This window comes from Lepidochelys olivacea (genome assembly GCF_965140295.1).
Source record: "Lepidochelys olivacea isolate rLepOli2 genome assembly, chromosome: 7".
Taxonomy (NCBI): domain Eukaryota; kingdom Metazoa; phylum Chordata; order Testudines; family Cheloniidae; genus Lepidochelys; species Lepidochelys olivacea.
In genome coordinates, this window is record NC_140417.1 from 95139174 (window position 1) to 95161298 (window position 22125).

At 37.4% G+C, this 22125-nt stretch overlaps 1 protein-coding gene across 1 annotated transcript in view; it reads right to left on the bottom strand.

Moving 5' to 3' along the window:
- Window positions 1-22125, bottom strand: part of LOC311523438 (uncharacterized protein) — a 31898-nt gene that overhangs the window by 8500 nt on the left and 1273 nt on the right. The window contains exons 3-8 of the mRNA XM_084633428.1: window positions 6113-6188; window positions 4366-4497; window positions 3417-3540; window positions 1325-1385; window positions 1174-1220; window positions 656-731 (exon numbers count right to left, since the gene is read on the bottom strand). Coding sequence (XP_084489554.1) covers window positions 656-731; window positions 1174-1220; window positions 1325-1385; window positions 3417-3540; window positions 4366-4497; window positions 6113-6188 — 516 coding nt within the window. The remainder of the gene's footprint in view (window positions 1-655; window positions 732-1173; window positions 1221-1324; window positions 1386-3416; window positions 3541-4365; window positions 4498-6112; window positions 6189-22125) is intronic.

Here is a 22125-nt window from a genome sequence, read left to right on the forward strand (position 1 = left end):
TTTTTGGAGAACAGATGGATTAGAAAGACATCTACAGTTACATTAGATTGGATTTGTTTAAAATAAGGAATATAAATCCTCTTGCTTCAAGGCATAAGTCTGCTACTGACAGATGGGCTAGGAAGAATCTTCCCTTCCGGGCCCAGTCTGCTGCAGGGTCTATTGCATCTTCCACTGAAATACCTGGTACTGGCCACTGATAGAAACAAGAGAGCAGGCTAGATAGACCACAGGTCTGCTCTGGAATGGCAATTCCCTAGACAGCATATCCGGAAAAGTTAACAGATCCAGACTCTGGCAGGCTAAGAGGAGAGAGTGAATTCCAGAGTTAAGGGGCCCCTCACCAATAATTTTTTGCCAGCTGCTCCTTCCCATTTATAACTCTGCTGAATGCACCTAAGGAAGTAGGACACAACAACAGAAGAATTTAATAAGAAAAATCAACTTTAAAAGAGAACCCTTTCCATGATGTACATTTATAAGATAAACCTAAGGGGAAAATTACACTTCATACCATTCATAACAGAAGTCTTCAAAGATAAGCACTGATTGTGTAATAGGACAAGAGGCAACATTTTAAATATGACCCAAGCATTGACAATGCAAGGAACTGCATTTGACAACTTCAATTATGTAATTAAAAGCCTTTGCCTACCTTCTCATTGGCTGAGTTCTGAGATCTGTTAGGTATACAAGACCGTCCATACGATGACCTCTAGCATCACCAAAAGCTGAAGAAAATTGTAAAAAGATTAGCGGGTGCAGTTAAACATGCTTGGAACACAACTCCATAAAATGTGGTCAGTCAGGGCTCCATGTAAACCGTGGCACAGTGAACCTGAAGTAAGTTCACTATTGATTCCTGTGACTCAGTTTTAAATTGCAGCAGACTGACATTTTTGCAGTAAACTGTTTTCCAACTGTAACTATTGCAGTTGTTACTATGATTGCACCAATACACAGAAACCTTCAAAACCTATAATTGGGTTGGAGGGAGGGAACTGTCCTCTTGATGTGGTTCAGATCTGATGGTACTCAAATACTGCCAGGCATGGAAGCCGCAGGAAGATGGATTAATCTGTGGGAACCTGTGCAGGAGTTAAGTATGAGGTAGCTGTCACAGAACCACTGTAGACACAGAGCCTCATGTTCTGTTCAAGTTCTACGAAATACCTTGAATTGCTGTCTCTGGATCCCAACCTTCAACATCAATAAGGTATCTGACAAAAAACATGGCTGAATTATTATAAAGGTATATATTATCACTGATATAAACATACTATTCTAATTTAAAAAATTATCTGAATTTTCATGTAATACTTGCCTACACATAAGGTAGCCAGTTCTATTAATTCCATTGGTACAATGAACTCCAATGAGTTTATCTATTACAAAGGAAAAAAGTGTGAAAAAATGAAAATACCAAAAAATAATGAGTGCAAAACAGAAGCCATTTATTGTTTACACTAAAACAGTTTCAGTGAGCATGTTTGCTGTTTGAAAAATTATTACTATTAAGCCTGTACACATCAGGATATATATCCAGAATTTATGTTCTTCCTGCTGGATTTGTAGCAGCAGTTAACTCAATGCTTCCCACTTCCCAACCTAAACTAGTCCAGGCAGGGCACAGAAAAAAGAAAGGGAAAACTGGTGATAAGAAAAGCTGCCTGACTAGATAACCATCAACCATACTGTGATAACGAAACTGAATAAAGTGACTAGAACAAAACATGACTGACTTTGAGGGCAAGTTTAAACAGCCACCAAACTTACTTTCACAAGGAGTTCACTTACAGATTCTCCTGAACCCTTCCAAAAGCAAAAACACTGAAGTCAGCCTGGCAGCCTACTGGTAATGAAATGCACTACTAGAGGGATCCAAGTACGCGGGTCTAAATTTGGCCCATTACTCCTGGGATGGCAGATGCCTGAGGTATTGCGGAGGCAGTGCATTTAGCTTCTTGCTTTGTATTGCCATCTCTAGTCAAACTTTGGAGAAAGCTGTGTCTCTTGATCCAGCTGCAAACTAGGAAGTTGGGGTTCTGACCAACATTCAGAACAAAACACTCCGACCCAAAGGGCCCCAAAAGGAATGCCTTTGTCACATCTAAATCATTAGATTATGCAGGACAGAAACTCCCTACACTTCAGTTCATAAGCCAAAAACAGCAACCAAGGAGCCAGAACATTAACTAAAGGGATAAGAAAGAACCATCTCAGAATATCGTTCTTTTCCAACACTTCAAATTTGGGCTCTGGTATCTGAGATTTACATCCACCTGCAAACTGGCTATCCACAACAGAAGCATACATCTTATCTGAGGCAGAGCAGTACAATGAGGTAGAGCAACTTTGGCAATGGAAATTTTCTGACACAAACCATTACAGAGCTATCACAGTAAGAAACCAGGAGGGGCTCAACAGAGCAGTCTCCTGAGTCAGGCACACAGCTGAATGACTCTCAGCTGCCAGTAAAGATTTGTTCCAAAAGATGCTGAACGGAGTTGTGCAAGAGCCTGCAGTACTAAGGGAAAGATAAAAAGAGATATACATGTAGGTTGTAGCAGGATGTGTGCAAAGAGTTCTTCCATGCATACAGCTGTCACACCAGCCTGGGGAGAACTGTGCAACAGCTCTGCACAAACACTATGTAAACTCCCAATCACCTCTATAACTGTATCATGCTCTTAAAGAATTACTAGCTTCATGAGAGCAAAGGAGTATCCAGCTACCATCAAAATATCTTAACATGATGCCCCGTAGCTACTAAACTTTATAACCAATTAGCTAAATGACATCTTCATGCTCTTGAGCTATGTCCTTGACTCCTAATTCAGAGAACTCAAGGTCACACTACTAAGTGGTTCTGCTATGAAGCAGAGGGTGGAGATCAGACAGGAGGCTATCACATTACATGCCTTCAACAGGGTAAGGCTACCTTATAGATCACAATGAAAGAAGAAAAAGTATGATCAGAAAATCCTTGATTGTGTCCAATTACAAAAACACAGAAAGTGTTATGAAAAGTATTATTTCTTATACACAGAACTATGCCAGTGGCTCTCAAGCTGTGGTCTGTGAATCAGCAGTGATCCATGAATTGCCTGCTGGTCACATGGTACTAGCTCTCCTTGTTCCCAGCAGGCACATCACATTAAATACAGCTAAAAACATGACACTATTAGGAAGGCTGTCCGTGTAATAAATGCTGTAGCTGATATGAGCATTTTGGAGTGGCAAAAGGGATAGGAGATGGTCCATGAGATTATGAAGTTACAAAACTGGATCACACTATGAAAAAGTTTGAGAAACCTGACCTGTAGAAGTGAATATCTATTGTGATTAATAAATCACACATTGAAGATTTAAGTAACATTTTGGTCTTTTATAGCATTAAAAATGCTGTTAATTACCATTTCCTGCATTTTCCCAAAGGAACTTTCTGACCCATTTTTTGAATTGTAGAATAGTAGCATTATCGGGGACTTCAAGTCCAACAGTATACAGTTTCTTATACTGCACACTTTTAGGTAAATCCTAGCAACAACAAGGAGAAAAAAACAGCAACAATCATTAGTCATTAAAATCTTGTACCACCATAAAACTTACAAACAATATATTAAAAAAAAAACAGATGCAAGTCACTTGTTCAAATCAATCAGTAGTGATTGAAAATGATCATTACATAGTTATATTAGAAAAACTGTACTCACAAAAACTGCCATAGCAAATTGACTCTTCCCAACAAAAGGGCTACCTCAAGCAAAGAGATCTAGGTTTGTAATGGAGACTGAACTTTCAATACCCTTTCAATACCTCCTGGTTACAGTAGATGCACGCTGGTGGGATTGACTAAGGAAGCTTGTACTGCCATTCAAATCCTCTTCATGAAGAGCACATTAAAAGGATACTCGCAATTACAATGTAAATTTTTTTTTAAATCAGTGTAGAGTTAACCTGTGGAATCCATTCATACAGCATAATAGTGAAAGAAATATTATATTTTTAAAAAGATTTAGATATAGCATCTGTCTTCAGGGCGGGGCCATGTCTTTCTGTGTGTTTGTGCCAACATAGTAGTCTTAATCAGTGAATCTGGGAACTACAGTACTATAAATAAATATAATGATCAAATGCTAGTAAAGTTCCTGAATGAAGCCATAAGTGAACGCTAGCTGAGGTTAAGATGTTATTTCCTTCATGATACAATTCTGCATAAACTTCTGCTGGAAACACGACACCAGATTAGATGGTTCACTTGTCTGTTCCAACATAACAATTTCTAGATTGACATTAAATAACACAAGATAAAAGGTAGCACTAATTGTGCATTTAATTCTGCTATTACTCCTTTACTATTACCTTAACTTCATAATACCGTGTGGTGTATGTTAAGTCAATAATTAATCCAAGTTCCACATTTAGGGCTTTCATTGCAGCAATCAGGTCTTTGGGTGTAAATTTCTGGGTTGGAGTAAGTCTCTGGTTAATTGCCTGTGATGAAAAAGGAAAATGAAGACTGTGTTTTACAAATTCCAATAAAAATAGAAACATCTGCCTCTTATAAAATGAATCAAGAACAAGAAGAAACATAGGCATTCAATGTATTGTGTGGATTCAAAAACTACATTGAGATGGAACTGATGACCCAAAATAAGTTAATGATTTTATTGTATGATATGATGACAACAGATAACATGGATAAGAGAGGCTATCATAGGGCCGCAGCTCCAGCGCAATAAGCACTAATTTCATATCAAGAAAAAAGTCTTGCACAATGAAGAATGAATATAACAATTTAAAGTAATTCCTTGAACACATACAAATTTAACATTGATGTCAATAAGCAAAACAAAATACAAAAATCTTACCCACTTGCTCTGCAAAAAATCCCAAACAACTGGTCTATTCTACATAAAAACTAGGGAGCTCTGATAGGATAGCTTACTGGCTTCCTTCTCTTCCCACAAATGTTGGGGATACTTATTTTTCCCTGCCTGTTTGCTTTCTCCTCTGTCACTCATGTTATTGGATGCAACATAAATTTGTCATTTAGCATTAAGATAATTTTTTCCTATATATTTGAAGCAAGGTCTTTATCAGGATTGAAGTGAGTGTAAGAAGAATGTAGACAGCAGCAAAAAAATTCTCTAATGAGCATCAGGGCCAGGCAAAGTATCAGGAAGCCTAAACAGCTCCATGACAGCTTCCAGTCTCTGCTTTGACCAGCATAAGCTCAGCAAAACAGAGAATCTGGCCAACCATGTGAAACAGATTAAGATGGAATTTACATACAAGATGCTGTCTACATACCATTAGAGAGCATTTAAAACGTTTCTTTAAAATATACTTCTTTTGTCCATTTCTGTGCAATTTACAGGAACAGGATACGGAGACATACATTTATAGTCACCATTTCAAAAGTGGTCCAGTGACCACTATCCTTTAATGCGTGATCATCATGTATGTGAAATTAATTTCTGCTTTATGTCAAATGGACAGTTATCCACATCACAAAAATCACCACCACAAGTAGGACTCTTGTTACAGCAGTTTCAGAAGATGCAAAAGACTGGGCTCAAGCCTGAACCGACGCACTCCAGAAGCACTAAATTCTGTAATTTAAAATGATTAAATGAATGGTGCAGATTAGCTGGTGAAAACAACGAGGAGTCCTTTGTGGCACCTTCGAGACGAACAAATTTATTTGGGCATAAGCTTTTGTGGGCTAGAACCCACTTCATCAGATGCATGGAGGGGAAAATAGTGGAGAGGGTATAAATACATGAAAAGATGGGAGTTGTCTTACCAAGCGTGAGGTCAGCCTAATGAGACTGGTTGAGAAAGTCATGATGTATAAGAGATAAGTAAACATACTCAGTAACACCAAGTACCAGTCTACACAAGAAAAGCGAATAGCATCTTTAGTTTATGGAAAGCTCATTGGAAAAGGACTGAATGTGCTAAATACTAATTTTAATAGAAAAATAATTTCTGTAATTTTTCACCTTGAATCTGTTCTGCAGTTTGCATATGAATGTGAATGCTATTTTCCATAATTCTTCACACTGCAATTAATACAGACTGACAAACAGCACTTTATACATACCCCTTTCAAAGGCACTTTGAAAGCAATGAATCTTGTTCCTGGTATAGGCTGTCCAACTGGTGTCAAAGTCCGCCATCTTTTATGAAAAAAAAAATTTGTATTTTTTTCTGAATACTTGAAGGATAAAATACTTTTCAAACTATACTAATTTGATACAGGACACCTGAAGTTTCATATAAAACAGCTATTTCTGTAATAAAGTTTATTCTTCTTTGGAGTAAGCTTTAAGTAAGTAAGTAACAAAAGCACAAAAAACCCCTGCTCTTTTTGGTCTCAGGATAAATTTCAAGCTACATTAAATGTCTTATAAACAGCAGACTTTGCTGCTCCCACATCACCCCAAACAGAAAGATGTAAATAGCATCCTAGTCTCCCTGATGGATCATACAGCTACTTGCTTGACATGTCTAGGGCCAGATTTCCCAAAAAACTTCAGAACCAAGCAGCAGTCCTAACTGGGCATCTAAGTGAAGTGGTCAGGTTTTCTAAGTGCTTATCTGGCTACTTTATTAAGGTGCCTAAATAGAAACTGAACTCTTCTGAAAAATCTGCCTTATTTCAGCAGGAGGAGATATTTTGATTTAAATAAATCCAAAATAAATAGTATTAGCTAGCATGACTATTGAAACATTACTATTGTTTTTTTTCAATATTACACATTTGAATAATGTTAATAAATTACTGGGGGGAGGGGGGGCGAGAATTCATTTATTCCACAGCCAGAAGGGGCCACTGTCATCATCTAGTCTAGCGGTTCTCAAACTGTGGGTCGTGACCCCAAAGTGGGTTGTGACTCAATTTTAATGGGGTCACCAGGGCCAGCATTAGACTTACTGTGACCCAGGGCTGAAGCTGAAGCCTGAGGTCCACCCCCACCTGGGGCAATGGGGTTTGAGCTCCAGCTCCCTCTCCCCCGACCTGGGGCGGCAGGGCTTGGCCTGAGGCCCTCTTTCCCTCCACCCGCCCCAACAGGGTGGCAGGGCTTGGGCTCTGCCCCCCCGCCCCTCCAGGTCATGTAGTAACTTTCTTGTCAGAAGGAGGGTCGCACTGCAATGAAGTTTGAGAACCCCTGATTTAGTCTGATGTCCTGTATAACACAGGCCACATAATTTCCCCAATTTTATTCCTAGACTATATCTTTTAGAAAAACATCCAATATTGATGTAAAAGTTGCCAATGACAAAGAATCCACCATGAGCCTTCATAATGGGGAAAGGTGCCTACAATGCTGGACGAACATAAGTAGAGTATTATTTAGGTGAGTCAGAATATAGAATTAGCATTTCTCAGAGCACAAAGATTCTTCCATTATTCAGCACAGCTACACAAATTATATGGAGAGATCGCTGGCCCTCCATAACTAAGTCTGCAACCAGGTTTCCATTATAAGACCAATCTTCACTGATCTTCTAACAAAGCACAAGAAAAATATTTTCTAGTCATAGTTTTTGTGATCACTGTTAGTATACAATGGGATTTTGTCCATAAATTTCAAGTAATTAAATGAAATGGTTCTGAAGTTACAAGTTAAAAATTAGTCCTTTGCACATGTTGCCAAAATGCTAACTGTGTACTACATATGCACCTGGGTCTCAGTGACTTATAAATTAAACTGTATCCCCTGAACCCATCAAGGAGCAATTCTACATTATTTTAATATGGAAGCTCATGACATGTTACAGGACTTGTTAAAATTTACACAGGAAGTTTGGGGCAGGAAACAGAATATATTTATCTAAGGTAGCAAATCTGCTAAACCACAGATCTCTGTATCTGATGCTTACTGATCTGTAGAATAGGGCCACTCAAGTTTATCTAGTTTTGTCAATTGTTTTAAAATCTACAGAGGAAAAGTCAGATATAAGCATAGTCTGTTTTACAGAAGGGTAAATAGGCACAAAATACTGTGGGATGGACTTTAGGCCAGCAGAGGAAAGAAAAAGCTTGTCCTCTTTAAGGATTGCTGCACTATGCACCCCTGGGCTTGAGGGCAGGAGATAGAGGGCCTCTGTGGCTAACTGTTTGGGCAGCAGCATATAAGTTTACTGCCTCCCATGTACTCAAGGGAAGATCTATAAGCCCTTCCCCATGCCCAAGGGTGATATTATGCACTATGAAGAAAAACTGACTGATTTGCCTGAATGGCACTGCAGTGGGATTGGCTAGGCCATTGCCTGAAAGCCTGGATCTGTTGTGTGAAATCGGGCAAGTGAGTTATTTTTCTCACACAATCTGTAATGTGGTACCCTCTTTGCAAGGAGCTTTGTGAGCTACAGATGAAAATACACTATATAATTGCAAAGCATTTTTATTAGACATTTTTCATGTTTAGGGCAGCGGGAAGTTCAAGGACCTGGCTGGGAGGCAAGGTTTATCTAATGCAATATACATGGGCCTAGCAGATAGAGACACAAATGGAAAACCTGGTTCTAATATTAATTTTCCATGTGATCTTGAACAATGGAGGGCTTGTATCAATTAAGGAAACTTGCTAATTATATTAGTGTAAACTTCCCTTATCTAGACAAATCCTTAATTTTTCTGAGCAATAATTTTACAATCTGTAAAATGGGTGTAGTGATAGTTACCCACTTCCTAAAAGTGTTACAAAGTCCACTTAAATGTGTGTAAAGTGCTAAGAGTAAAGTATTAAAGATATACTGTCACTTTATTCTTATTATTTAACATTTACATTGCAGTAGCACTTAAAGGCCAAGGAGGTTGGGGCTCCATTGTGCTACTTAAAAATGTGGTCAGTTTCTGAAATGTGATCAGTTTCAAAATGAGTTAAGTTTCAGTTACAAAACATGTCCCTGGGTATCCACTGCTAATTTTTGGTGGTTTTAATATTATTTTCCTATTTTTAAAAATGTTTTTCTCCCCCCCGTTGCTGTGCTGAAGATCCACACAAACGAAAGAAACAAACAAACTATCCCCAAGGTGCATTTGACAGCACTATCTCAAAGCCCCAAATAAGTGGTTACTTTTTATTGTAGTTTTTAAGTGTCCTCTAAAGTTTTGTAGTAGCAGAGCTGAGAATAGAACAAAGGAGATCAGCCTTGCAACACTGTATTCATTACTTTAATTCATGTGGCCTCCAGGGTGTCACAACCACACTGGAAACTCCTGAAAGTGCTTGTAAGGTTTAAACTTTTGAAGTCCAGCAAATTACACTAAAGTGCTTCACAGTGCTCCCAATATTCAAAGCCAGTAGAAATGGAGCAGAAAAAAGGCCAAAGCCTACTGGTCATGTACACCCTAATGTCCTAGACAACAGACTGAGCACAGAAACTTAAAAATTCCTACTTTTTGTGTGTGAAAATGCTTTCAATGATCACTACTTCAAAACTACTGAACCAATTTCCTTCAAACGCAGTTTTCTCCTTAGATCTCATTAACAGCCATAAAACAACACAATCTTGAAGGAAATTGATCTAGTCTCTATGTTTGTGCAAAACCTGTGCTCAGAACATATAGGGAAAGTACATATTTTACACATAATGAACTAATAAATATCTGAATGAATTCCGCTGAAACTTGCCGAAACACTCTCTTCTGGGTAAAGATCAAGTACAGAAAAATTTCCAGTCCCCAATTAATTGGTTTGAGTAAGTTATAAGCAACTTAAGTAGGGGGTTTAAAGAAAGTTGCATTTCAACCTACCATTCTCACTATAATAAAATGGCACACACACAAAAAAAAATCACCTAGATTCTACCTAACAGTTCTAATAAATGTGCCTTATACGATGCACTAAAAAGTTGATAAGTATCTGGCTAGTATAATTTATTTTGGAAAAGGAGGAGAAAAAAAAAGATTGGGAGACACCCAAAGTCAAATTATGTCAAGTATGTGATCATAGAAGTCACAAAAATCTGGTTGTCATCATAAATTTGGAAACAACAAAAGACAATATCCTTTGCAGGCAGTTAAGAGAGTTAGGACTTTTTTTAAAAACAAACAAACTTGTGTACAGTAAGCATTTCAGAGGTAAAGGCTTGTAAACAACAAAATATTTGTAGGGAGTTAAAATGTGATTTGTAAAATTTCTTTTCACATTTTAATGTAACCAACACTGATCTCAGCATTAGAAAAATTGGATTTCATCGGATACGAATTTTCATTTTGTTTATAAAGGCCATTGTACATTAAAAGAGTATATTGATTAGTGTTCTGTAAGGCCAAAATATATTTTTAAATAGTTTGAAAACTAGAGAGTTTGTTTGTGGAATTGGACACACAGGAGTTGTTAGATGTGCAACAGTATTTATTTTTAACTGGACTAATTGCCTAACCCACAGCTATTATTTTCACAGAAGCATTCTACTGCATGCTCACCTGTGCACTTATTGAAAATTTAACCCTCAGCTTCCTGCTGCACTGAATTTACCAGTTAGTTACAGAGATCTGTTTATTGACAACAGTAGATTTAATCTTTATTTTTAATTAATCAAGAGCAAATATTGGACTGTTGCATCACTAAATGGATCAGACAGAAACTGCTGTCTGACTACAAGGGAGAATGTTATTTACACACAAATATATCAATAAGTAAATTTAAAAAGGTAGTTTAATGAGATTTTAGTCACTGATCAAAAACTTTCTGCTGGACTCCACTGTACACGATAGTGTCCTATTTATTGGTAGCCTCTGCACACATTTCTAAAGCACCCAAAGCAATAACCAAGAAGGGCTGAACATGGGCACTTCTGTGGTCACCTATGTGAAAAAGGGGACAATGAGGGACCTACTTACCCTACCTATTCATGTTGAGATGGCATTAGAGGATAAATTAAAAACAAACAATAAAACCCCCAGATCCCTCTGTCTTCTGGAAATGGGGTGAACATGGGAAGGAAAAACTATGAAAACCCAAGATTAGGGCTTCTAGGAACTACAGTAATATAAACAGTACTAATGAACAGAATGACACAGCAATTTCTGAGACACCAATACTGACAGATAGTTCATATACAGCAGTTTATTATAAAGTTCAAAACAGCTTCAGCTTCCTCCAAGACCACATTTGTCAAGTAATCCTTCTTTCAATTATTTTGGAAAACCAAACTACATTAAACAAGTTACATATGTAATATATAATTATCATATAAGTTCACTGGCACAATAGGTCAGTTGTGGTCTATCAACCTAACAACCATCCCTTTCATCATTAAAAATTGTTGCAGCATAAGCAGTGGGCTAACCTGAAATGGTCCAAGCCCATATTTTGTATTTTTGAAGTTACTGATATAGATAAAAATAACGACTTACACCTTCAACATTAGATATGTGTGTGCGCGCGCATTGATTCGTTGAAAACCAGTTTTGCTAGATAACAGCACCTAAACCATGCCTTGAACATAGTCCAGTTGCATTTACTATTTCCAGAGCATTCTAAAGAGCTTAAGTAGTGCATGACATGCAACATGATTCCATACCAGAACAGATGCAGTGGTAACCCTTTTTGTGTGTTTGTGAAAAATGTGTTTAGATTAAAAATCAAGTTATCTTGCAGTCCAAGCGTTATAAGGTAATATACACTGTTTATCCTTCTAGTTCCGTATGTTCTCATAAGGGATTAAAATGCATTTTAAAAGCTTTAACTTTTCAATCTCTGTGTAACAGGGCACACATTTTTAAGGGTAGGAGGAAAAGAAAATACCATTGCCAATCAGCCATTGTTTTCATTCTTCTTACCCAGCTTGCAAAATGGTTGCAAAATTCAACAACCGAGGTAGAAAAATCTATTCAGCTGCCCTATTGCAAGATGACTGATGAAAATGAAAAGTTTGGTATTTTACTTCCAAGTTTAAAAAAAAATGAAAAATTACTTGCTTTGGACAAACGGAATTTTGCAAAATTGTTTAGTTTGCTGTCAAATTCTTACTCAAAGCATTCTTTATTCAACCTACTTCTGGCACCTTCAAAACAGTACGGCGTTAATCTACAAAACAAGAGTAACAAGAAATTAATACTTTTTAGCCTTGTGCAGATGTGTTACAATGTGGAAAAGTTTTGCAAAACAGGCACAGAAAAGCTGTGTGCCAATTTAATACAGGTGTAGAAAAGCTCAGTGTCTAACTCTGAATCCAGATTTTCTCATTAAAAACCGTAAAAGCTATGTTGGTAAAACAAATTGCATAGAATTCTGGGTATTTAAAATTGAAAAATGTGAAAAGTGTTTATTTGGAGGGGCGAACAAGTCAATTAGCAGCACTGAAGCTGACCCCAGGGTGGTACCAAGGCGTCTAGTTCTTAAGCCACCTGCAGACAGAGTATCTCCCAGACAACTCAAGATGTAGCTTGATGACACGACAGCTACTTGGATTCTGTGAGGCTTTCGGTCAGTATCTCAACTGTTAAAATCACAGGAGTCTTCCTGCTTTGCAAAGAATGGTTTAAATAAATACATGGAAACAGATTTAGCATGTCCTGTTTTAAAAACATGTTGTCCACTATTTCCTAATTCACCCCTCATGAATGAAGAAATGGAGTTTGAGTAGGGGCATTTCTCAATGAAAACCACTTAACTTCACGCTCATTTTATCATTTATTTTACAATGTATGACTGACACTTCAGAAGAAGTAGAACACATTAGCTGGCCCCAGGAGCTCATCTTCTAAGTTAGAGGTAACATAAGAGTTATTACAACAGATGATGGGGACAGGAAGAACAATAATTCAAAACAGGCATGTTTCGTAGGTCTCATTAGCTTCAAGGATTTTCGCCTTTTGTTATTTTATCGTCATTTGGCAGAATAGGATCACGAGTACATAAAAGTAGAGCAAGGGTAGTTCTAACAGGAAAAAGGTGAGAGAGAGAAATTCAAGGAGAGGTCAAAAATACTGGGACTGATCAGCTTAGAAAAGAAAAAAAACTAAGGGGGGATATGATAAAGGTCAGTAAAATCATGACTGGTGTGCAGAAAGCGAATAGGGTAGTATTATTTTCCCCTTCACATAACACAGAAACTACAGTAGAACCTCGAAGATACAAACACCAGTTACAGACTGACCAGTTAACTGAACCCCATGTGAAAACAGAAGTAAGCAATCAGGCAGCAGTGGAGACCAAACAAACACACAAACAAACCAGGAAATACTGTACTGTGCCTATATTGCATCTTAAAGATAGGCACATCTGGGCTGCGTGTCCCCCATCCCCACCTTGCCACATGGGGCACAGCTGGCAAGAGCAACCCTGGAGTCTTGCTGCTTTCCTGTAAGTTATGGACGAAGTCCTCTCCCCTGCCAAGAGGGACAAGCTTGCATGCTCAGTCTGAGCCTGGGAAAGAAACTTCCTGAGCTCCTGCTGGAACCTACCTGGGAGTGTTTGTTGTTGGAGCCCAAACTCAAGCTCATGCCTGCCCAGTGTGCTCTGGAGGAGCAGCTCAGTTTTAAAAAGCGATAGCCTGCACCCCGCGCCCACTGACACCTCAGTTCTACAGTGTGCCTTGCTCATCACCCTTGCAGCCAGGGGGCCAGAACCAGCTGCCTGTCTCCACCCCATGCACTGGGTAGCCCCTTATAGGTATGAAGTAAAGCATCTGAAGTTTGCAAGCTCAGATGTGAGACCCCCTCCAAGCAGTCTGCCCTGAGGAGCATCCCATAATGTCTTATTCAGAGTTACAATCAACCTCCATTCCCAAGGTGTCTGTGACTCTGAGGTTCTACTGTATGAAATTAATAGGCAGCAGGTTTAAAACAAACGTAAAAAAATCTTTACACAACGCATGGTCAACCTGTGGAATTTGTTGCCATGGGATATCATGGATGCCACAGGCTAAGAAAAGAACTAGCTAGGTTCACAGAGGATCAGTCCATCAATGGCTATTAGCCAAAATGGTCAGAGATTTAACCAGACATCGCTAAAATCTCTGACTGCCAGAAGCTGGGACTCGATGGCAGAGGATGGATAACTAGATAATTGCTCTTTTCTGTTCATTCCCTCTGAAGCATCTGGCATTGGCGACTGTTTGAAGACAGGACACTGGGCTAGATGGACAATGGCAAATTTTCTACACCCCCCTTCTCTCAATTAAGCATGTGAAAAACTCTCCATTCCAGTTCTGAGTCCTCCCAAGGAAACTCACCAAAACCAATGTCTCAATATTCTGAAATTTCTAACAGGTATAAAATAAGCAGAAGGAAGACAACAAACTTTCAGATACTCTTTATCTATCAGAAGAAACAAAGGGTACAATTCTCCCTTTACAGGTTACCTTTAAGAGTAGTGTATGGGGCACACCAGAGAAGGAAAAGATAAAAGATCTGTAGAGAACAACAGAGGGTTAGGATGAAATAAAGCATAGGACGGTGCAGAGCTATGAAGGGAAGAAATCTGAACTTGTTCTGGAATACAAGAAGAATCCAGTGAAGGAACAGGGGATGGAGAAGGAGGAAAAGAAGATGTGGTTAGAGCTATCAAAGAGGAAGTTTCTAGTAGTAGAGTTTTGGAGAAATGGGGAGAGTTAAGAAGTTGTGGGAGGCCAGAGAAATGATAGTTACAATAGTGGAGACATGAATAAATATTTTAATATTTTAGGGTGGAGGGGAAATTGCCTCAGCGGAAGTCTGTGAGCCTAGATATAGGGCAGAAGGTATTAGAAGTCAAAGATGATATCAAGACTAGAGACAGGGTGACAGGAAAATGGTGGTTTTGTCAACAACAATGGAAACAAAGGCTTGAGTGAAAAAGCAAATTCTTGGAGAAACTGAGCTGGAAGCAGCTGACAATCCAAGAGGAGTTATTAGAAAAATGCAGCAATGCTTGACTAGAGAAATAATGAAAGGTTAGAGACAGAAGTATATCTAGAAATCATCAGGATAGAAGTGACAGCTGAATCTATGTGATTGATTGAGACATGCAGAAAGAAGCTATGGAGGCAGATGATAAAGGAATCAAGGATGGAACCATAGGGACTCAAAGGAATACTGGAGAAGTCCCGAAGTAGTACTCGGGAGGTAAGAGGAAGAACCAAAAGTGTTAAGAAAATGCAGGAACAAGTGTGAAAGGAACAGCTAACTGTCAAATAGGAGATAGTCCACGCACAATTAATTAAAATACAGTCTCATTGCACATGTAATTTTCCAACCTCTGGAAGGAAGAGCATATATGCTGATCTGCTGTCAGCATCTTAAAAAGGTGTGTGTGAGGAATACAAGTCAAATCTCACCTTTAAATTTGCATCAGAATGGCTACACATCTTTGAAAGCCTCTCATGGCCCCACTGTCTAAATTCAAATTTCCTGGGTTTTATAGTGCCCACAGGTTTATTGTTCTAACAGAAAAGCCTTTAAGATTATACATTTGTGCACACCTAAATCAATAAGTGACATATTGCGCATACACAGTACTTTTTTAGTCATTATCTTTATTTCTCTAATTTTTCAGACTTGCAAACATTCCATATGACTATATACATAAAGATTTGATATCTTTAAAAAAGCCATTTGAGTTATGCAAATATTTAAATAAGTCTTAAACTTTTTTCTACGCATGGAAACATTTTGTGCCCATCCCCTCCCCCAAATGCACTACCACCTCAAAGCACATAGAATTTTACCTGTTTTTCTAAACAAAAGGCAAGTGTCTCACTTTTGAAATGAGAACAAGCATTAAAACTTCAAGCTCAGACTAATTTTTTCCAGAAAGTTATTTGGGTCTGAAAACAGGGGCTTCAAATAAAAATAACATCTTAACTATATTATTGTAATAAAAGTATTCTAGCTACCTACTTTAGAAAAGGTATATGAATAGTATTCTTAAGTCTGGTTTACTTGAAAACTTACCCCTCTTTCATCCTTTTAAAATTAATGTTTATATATTTAAAGAGTTTCAGAGATCTGCCGCAACAGATGGAAACCCTCTTAAAAACAAAGTAAGAAAGCTCCCATCACATTTAGTTACATATATCCTGGTAACAAGTATAAGGGAACAAGGCTGACCCGGGGTCAAATGGCTATGTATTTAATAGTGAACCAATGGCAATGGTCCCTTGTTGTACCAGGATGGAGAAAAGGAAGAAAATGGAAACTTAGGAAAGAGCTCGTTTGAAGCGTGATTGAAGATCAGTGACAGGCTCTAAATGTAAGAGTCTAATCTGATGTGGGTACAAGAGGGAGCAATTCTAGAAAGAGATGGACACAGAAAGATGAGCTTACCCTAAGTTAATAAGGTGACCATAAATAAATTAGGTTACTGACCCTGAACATTTTCAGTTAGGCTCCGAGACAGATGTCTGACAGCAAGGAAATTACTTCAACAAACCATGTTACAAATGTTGTTTTGGACAGAAGACTTGCAGATCACTCTTATAAATACAAGTTATATTTGATAAGAATGGCTTACTGCTTTGATTTTTAACAGACTGGATATCTTTATATTAAGAGACTAGATATCATTGAAGTAGAACCACTAACTATCATCCACCTGAACAGTCATAAAATAGAGGTCAAACAGAGGTGCAAATATTAGCAATATTTGCAGTTATGTCTGTTCAATGCAACATTGGTAACACCAAAACAGTAAATCATATTTTAATAATAAAGTTAGCAGTTGTTTTCACCTATGTGAACAGTCAATCTAAATGATAACATAAAAAAATGCACTTTGGGAATCACTGTTATCTAGTGAATGAATTCAGTTTTTTGGCTGCTGCAGTAGATCCCACTGTGCATCAGTTCTTGGAAAAAGCTTACTGGTATCTTCTCAACAGGAAAGTAAAATTATATTAGAACAAGTTGCAGATAAAATATGCAATGAGTTACCTTCATTGTACTTATTTTGTACATTTCACACTCAATTTAGACATACTTTGGTTTTTATTTTCAAGCACAAGATTTACTTGCCTACCTTTTCCACAGGTAACTGGGCAAGTAGAATGTTAGGTGACTAATTTACAGGAGTAAAATAACAGAACTGTTGAATTGTACAATTGGATTTCTCAGTATCAGAAGCAATTTGAAAGCATAAAGCCTTTGGTTTTTGGCTTGGCAGTCCTCACTGGCATTATTAAGCAATAATGCACAGGATAATTGATAGCTCAGTGGGCTATGTCCAAGATTGTTTGTGATACAGCAGGTACAATAGATTTAGAGGAACAGCAGGCATGTCCTATGGGATGCCTGCACTGCCTCTGCTCTATCTATCTGTTCTATACATAAATAGAACATTCCTGTTTCCAATACTATCATTCTAGTGTCTTTAATGGACACTAGACTTATTTCTTAAAGTAAAAAAGCAACACATTTCTCTACCATGGTACTTTCCAGAATATAATAGCTCAGAAAACTCCAGTGTTGAAGTACACCAGGAATCCAGATTCAGCAAAGAAATTAAAATATTAGCATTTGTCTGTTGGGAAAGGTTTTTGACTAACAGTGGAAAATTGGTAAAGACAGATATACATGTTTAAAAAGTTACACTGGGGAGAAAAGTAACTTGAAAGATGACTATCTGAATCTAATCTTAACTATTCAGAGGTTTCCAGAACTTGCAGTCCTTTACAAATATGCATGTTTAGAGAGTGATTTTCAGAGTTTAGTACGCTCCCCCACAAAAAAAAACAAAAACCCAAAAACAAACAGAATTCCAAACCGGATACTATACATATGCCAAATAACTAAACTGTATAGAAAGAGAGAGACTGAAATACTGCAAATTGCATAAGTTCATCTCCAGAATAGTATACTTGAGCTGTGTGCTGCAACTCAGGATCTGGGTCTAAGTGCTTTACAGAAATGTACAATTCTCATAAAGATACCACAGATTTCTAACAAAGATCTCATGCAACTTGGTTTGCCCTATTTTCTCCTGTGTTTTTAAAGTGTGATTCTGCTCTGAGGTCAGATTTCAAAAGGCTTTCTGGGGTCACACATTGTCTCACTGACTTCCAGAGCAAATTTGCTCAGTTTCTCTCTAAAACAATGTTTTATTTTACACTGCTAGCCCTGTGAACAACTTTGAATGCAAACTTTGAACTTTTCTTCTCATGCGGACTCACAAATAGGTGTTCAGGAGGACAAATTAGGCCCTCAGTTACACCTGTCCAAAACTGATGGTCTTAAAATCAAAGGCTGACATGTGTAGTTCCATTGCCTTTAATTAAGCTTGGAACTAAGCAAACAATTCTTCTTATGGTGCACAAGAATAAGCAGAATTCAACTTACTCTCACTTAACTGTATTAGTTCCAAAGTGTTAATTGAAGCAAAAAGCAGTAAAAATACCTTTTTATCATTTAAGACAACATATGTAAGTCTGAACAGGAGGAGTAGATAGAGCTCATGACTATGGTGCCATTTTTACAGTCACTCTTCAGAGCAGAACAGAACTGTGATGGAAATTGTATTCACTGTCTTTAATTTGAATTCTGGTGCATAAATAAGTATAATTTTCATTGTTAGTGTCCTGGCAGCTCTGGAAATAGTTTAAGTAACTTGAACTCCCTCTACTGGTTGGTTCAGCAAAAGAACCACATACACACCTTACATAAGGGGATTTTTAAAAAAATGTATATGCAATAGTCTTTAAAAAAAAAGAGTTCAAAACTCATTCATCACCAAGTTTTAAAGGTTGATCAAACATTGATATACTTGGCAGTATTCTTTTGAACAGCCACCAATAAGAGAAGAATTTTATTCCCTAATAAAATGACTAAAGACACGGTCCTCTAATTTTGTGACTGCATTTCTAATATATCAATGAATTACAAAGCTTTATAAACAACTTTTTACTTTTTAAAATGTCTAATTAAACAATACTGTTTTATTTGTTGAAATCAGGTACCAATGGATTAATAATTATATAAAGACCTGTTAAAGTAATTAGCCATTCAGGTTAAATGTAATTTCAGAAAAATAAAAAAATAAGGGCTTGATTACACTTACACTGGTGCAGCTGTGCCACCAAAGCACTTAATGAAGACACTACCTATGCCAAGTACTACACCTTCCTGAGAGGCTGCAGCTATGTTGACGGAATAAGCCCTCCTGTCAACATACAGCTATATACATTGGGGGTTAGGTCGGTATAACTACATCGCTCATTGGTGTTGATCACTCTGGGGTGCGGAATTTCCACAGCCCTGAGCGACATAGTTATACCAACATAAATTAGTAATGTAGACCAAGCCTAAGACACTGCTGCCCTTCAAAACAGTACTTTCTTCAGGTGACTTTGTATAAGGAATAAAATACAATTAGTGAAGTTAGTTAAAGATGTGTTGACAGAACACTCTAGAATCCGATCTTAGAGGGACAATGTAAAATTAAAAATATGTACCAAACTTCCATCTAAAATTTTTTAAAGCTATTATTGTTACAATTAAAACTGAATATTAAAAATGAAAAATTAGAGGGGAAAAGTGGGAGAAAAAGTGGTGTTTTTGATAGCACTCTATGTACTGCAAGGCGTGGCCTACCCAGTTTTTGTGCTGGTATAATTATTTCAGCCTAAGGGTATAATTTTTTTAACCAAAATAGTTATACAAGTACAACCCCATATTGTGAATGTAGTTTTACCAGTATAAAGGTGTCTCATATCATATAGTTTATTCCCCTTCCTGTACAAGAATAAGTTGTACCAGTATAAGCCCCTTTATATGGGTATAACTTGATCCACACTATGGGGTTTGTATTGTTTTAATTATACCAGTATAAAGTGGTACAACTTATATGGTGTAGACAAGCCTTAAGTTTCACTGTTTCCTCTGCATGTAGTCTCTCCTGTTTGCACAGGACTCTCTCAGAGCAACAAGGGATGAGAACAAATAAAATCTGGGAGGTGATTCAGGGCTAACTGTAGTTTTTACAGTAGATTTTAAATTGATGGTATTGCTTTGAGTTGCATAGTTCCTAACCTGCTTGAACTTGTCCTGTTTAAAATTTTCTGGTCATAAACCGAGTAAAGAAACTGAATGCTGAATGAAAAGGAGTACTTGTGGCACCTTAGAGACTAACCAATTTATTTGAGCATAAGCTTTCGTGAGCTACAGCTCACTTGAGCTGTAGCTCACGAAAGCTTATGCTCAAATAAATTGGTTAGTCTCTAAGGTGCCACAAGTACTCCTTTTCTTTTTGCGAATACAGACTAACACGGCTGTTACTCTGAAACCTATCATGAATGCTGAATGGTTCAGAGCAATTTGCCCAGAAAGTTTTCGACAATTTAGTTAACATATTCACACAAGCAATTTCTTACCAGAAAATTCATATTAAGAATGTTAATAGTGCACCAAAAAGAAATAGAAATAATTAACATATTATGTAGACTTAATAAGACCGGAGACATTTTAAACAATTAGATAAAAATAATTTCCTTTTTCACTCATCTGCAGGAGAAACCGTTAGGAATGCCACTAAAACTTAAATGTGCCAGGGAACTGCATTCCTTACACTACTTTATATTACTAATTCTATCAACCATACCAAGAAAATAAGTACCCCAATTTTGATCTTGGCAGATCAAAAGCCTTTTGGGTCACCTTTCAAAAATACTTCTAATTTTAAGTGAACACATATATACTGTTAAAGGCTGTTTCACTAGAAACATATTTAAATGTTTACATAAGAAATTAAGATTAAAAATAAGGTTGTTAAAGAACTTGTAATGTCTTCATCTGACAAAAACCATGCAATTGAGAGACTAACAATCTTTAAAAACACAGCTGCATAATTTGGGAAAGTATAAAATAAACTGAGGAATTAGATTAAATTTTTAAACTTAATCTCCTAAATTTTATTAGCTGATGACTCTCCTACAGGATAGAGCTTATTTCTCAATTTGGGAATGTACACAGGTGTTAGTGTCTAATTATACAGTGTGTAAGTAGAAACTAGGATAACTTCCATAATTAGAGCAACCAGATGTCCTGATTTTATTGGGACAGTCCTGATTTTTGGGTCTTTTTCTTATATAGGCTCTTATTACCCCCGAGCCCCGTACCGATTTTTCACACTTGCTGTCTGGTCACCCTATCCATAATTAAAAAAGGAATGCCTGTAGCCTGTGTGTCTAGGTCAGAGCTGCTTCACTTCCTTCAAATTCAGGGCATGAAGGAAGGGACAATTCGTTACTGAACACGTTCTCAATTCTGTAATATTAAGCCTAAGCCATGAAGAAAATGAACAAGATGCGAATTCTTTCCAGTTTCCTTCCTTTCTGTTTGATAAGCCTAAGACCTTTTAAATAAAAATAAGTAAAACTTTTAATCTAACTTCATTTAAAACTTTGAATACAGTATGAAGGGAAGTGGAAGAACAAATTAAGTTAAAACTATTAAATACTTTATAAATAATAAAAAGCTACTGATATTTTTAGTAAGTTTTAATTCCTGACCCCAGCCTGCTATGACCAAACTCATCTAAAATTCTTTGAAGTTACTTGCCCTGGATTGGTTTTATAATATCAACATAAGAGATCTTTTTAGCAGGGAATAGAAATCAGGACTCCTATGTACTATTTTTGACTTTGTAATTCATTCAAAGGCTTTGATAAACCTACTTTACCCTCAATGTAAAATGGGGATAATACCCACCTTTCTAAAACACTCAGATCTTCTGATGAAAGGCATAAGCCTCACTGACTACTCCATATTACTAGCCCTTAAAAGTTTATGTGCACCCAACTGAATCTGTTGGTGAACTGCCAGTAGCACAAAGGCTACATCTGTTATAAAAAAAAAAAAAAAAGGAGATCGCAGCCACTTTCATTTTTAATAGGAAGCAAAGCCAGTGGTCCTAGCATGCCGTACTGCCAGATCACTAGGATGTGGATAGAATGCTGCGACTTATTGTCTGAGACATCACGAGTAAACATTCTAATAGTTCACTTGAAGAGTACAAGTAGAGGAAAAAAAGGGCTTTTGCACTTGCACCTATGAGAATGTCTCTTGTGCACATGCATGCAAGCATCTGCCCCCCTCCCCCATCTCCTCCCCAGCTCTTGGTGGTACTGTAAACATCTGAGAAGTTGAAAGGATGGACTACTGTCCCGCCCCCTCCCCCAGTTGTG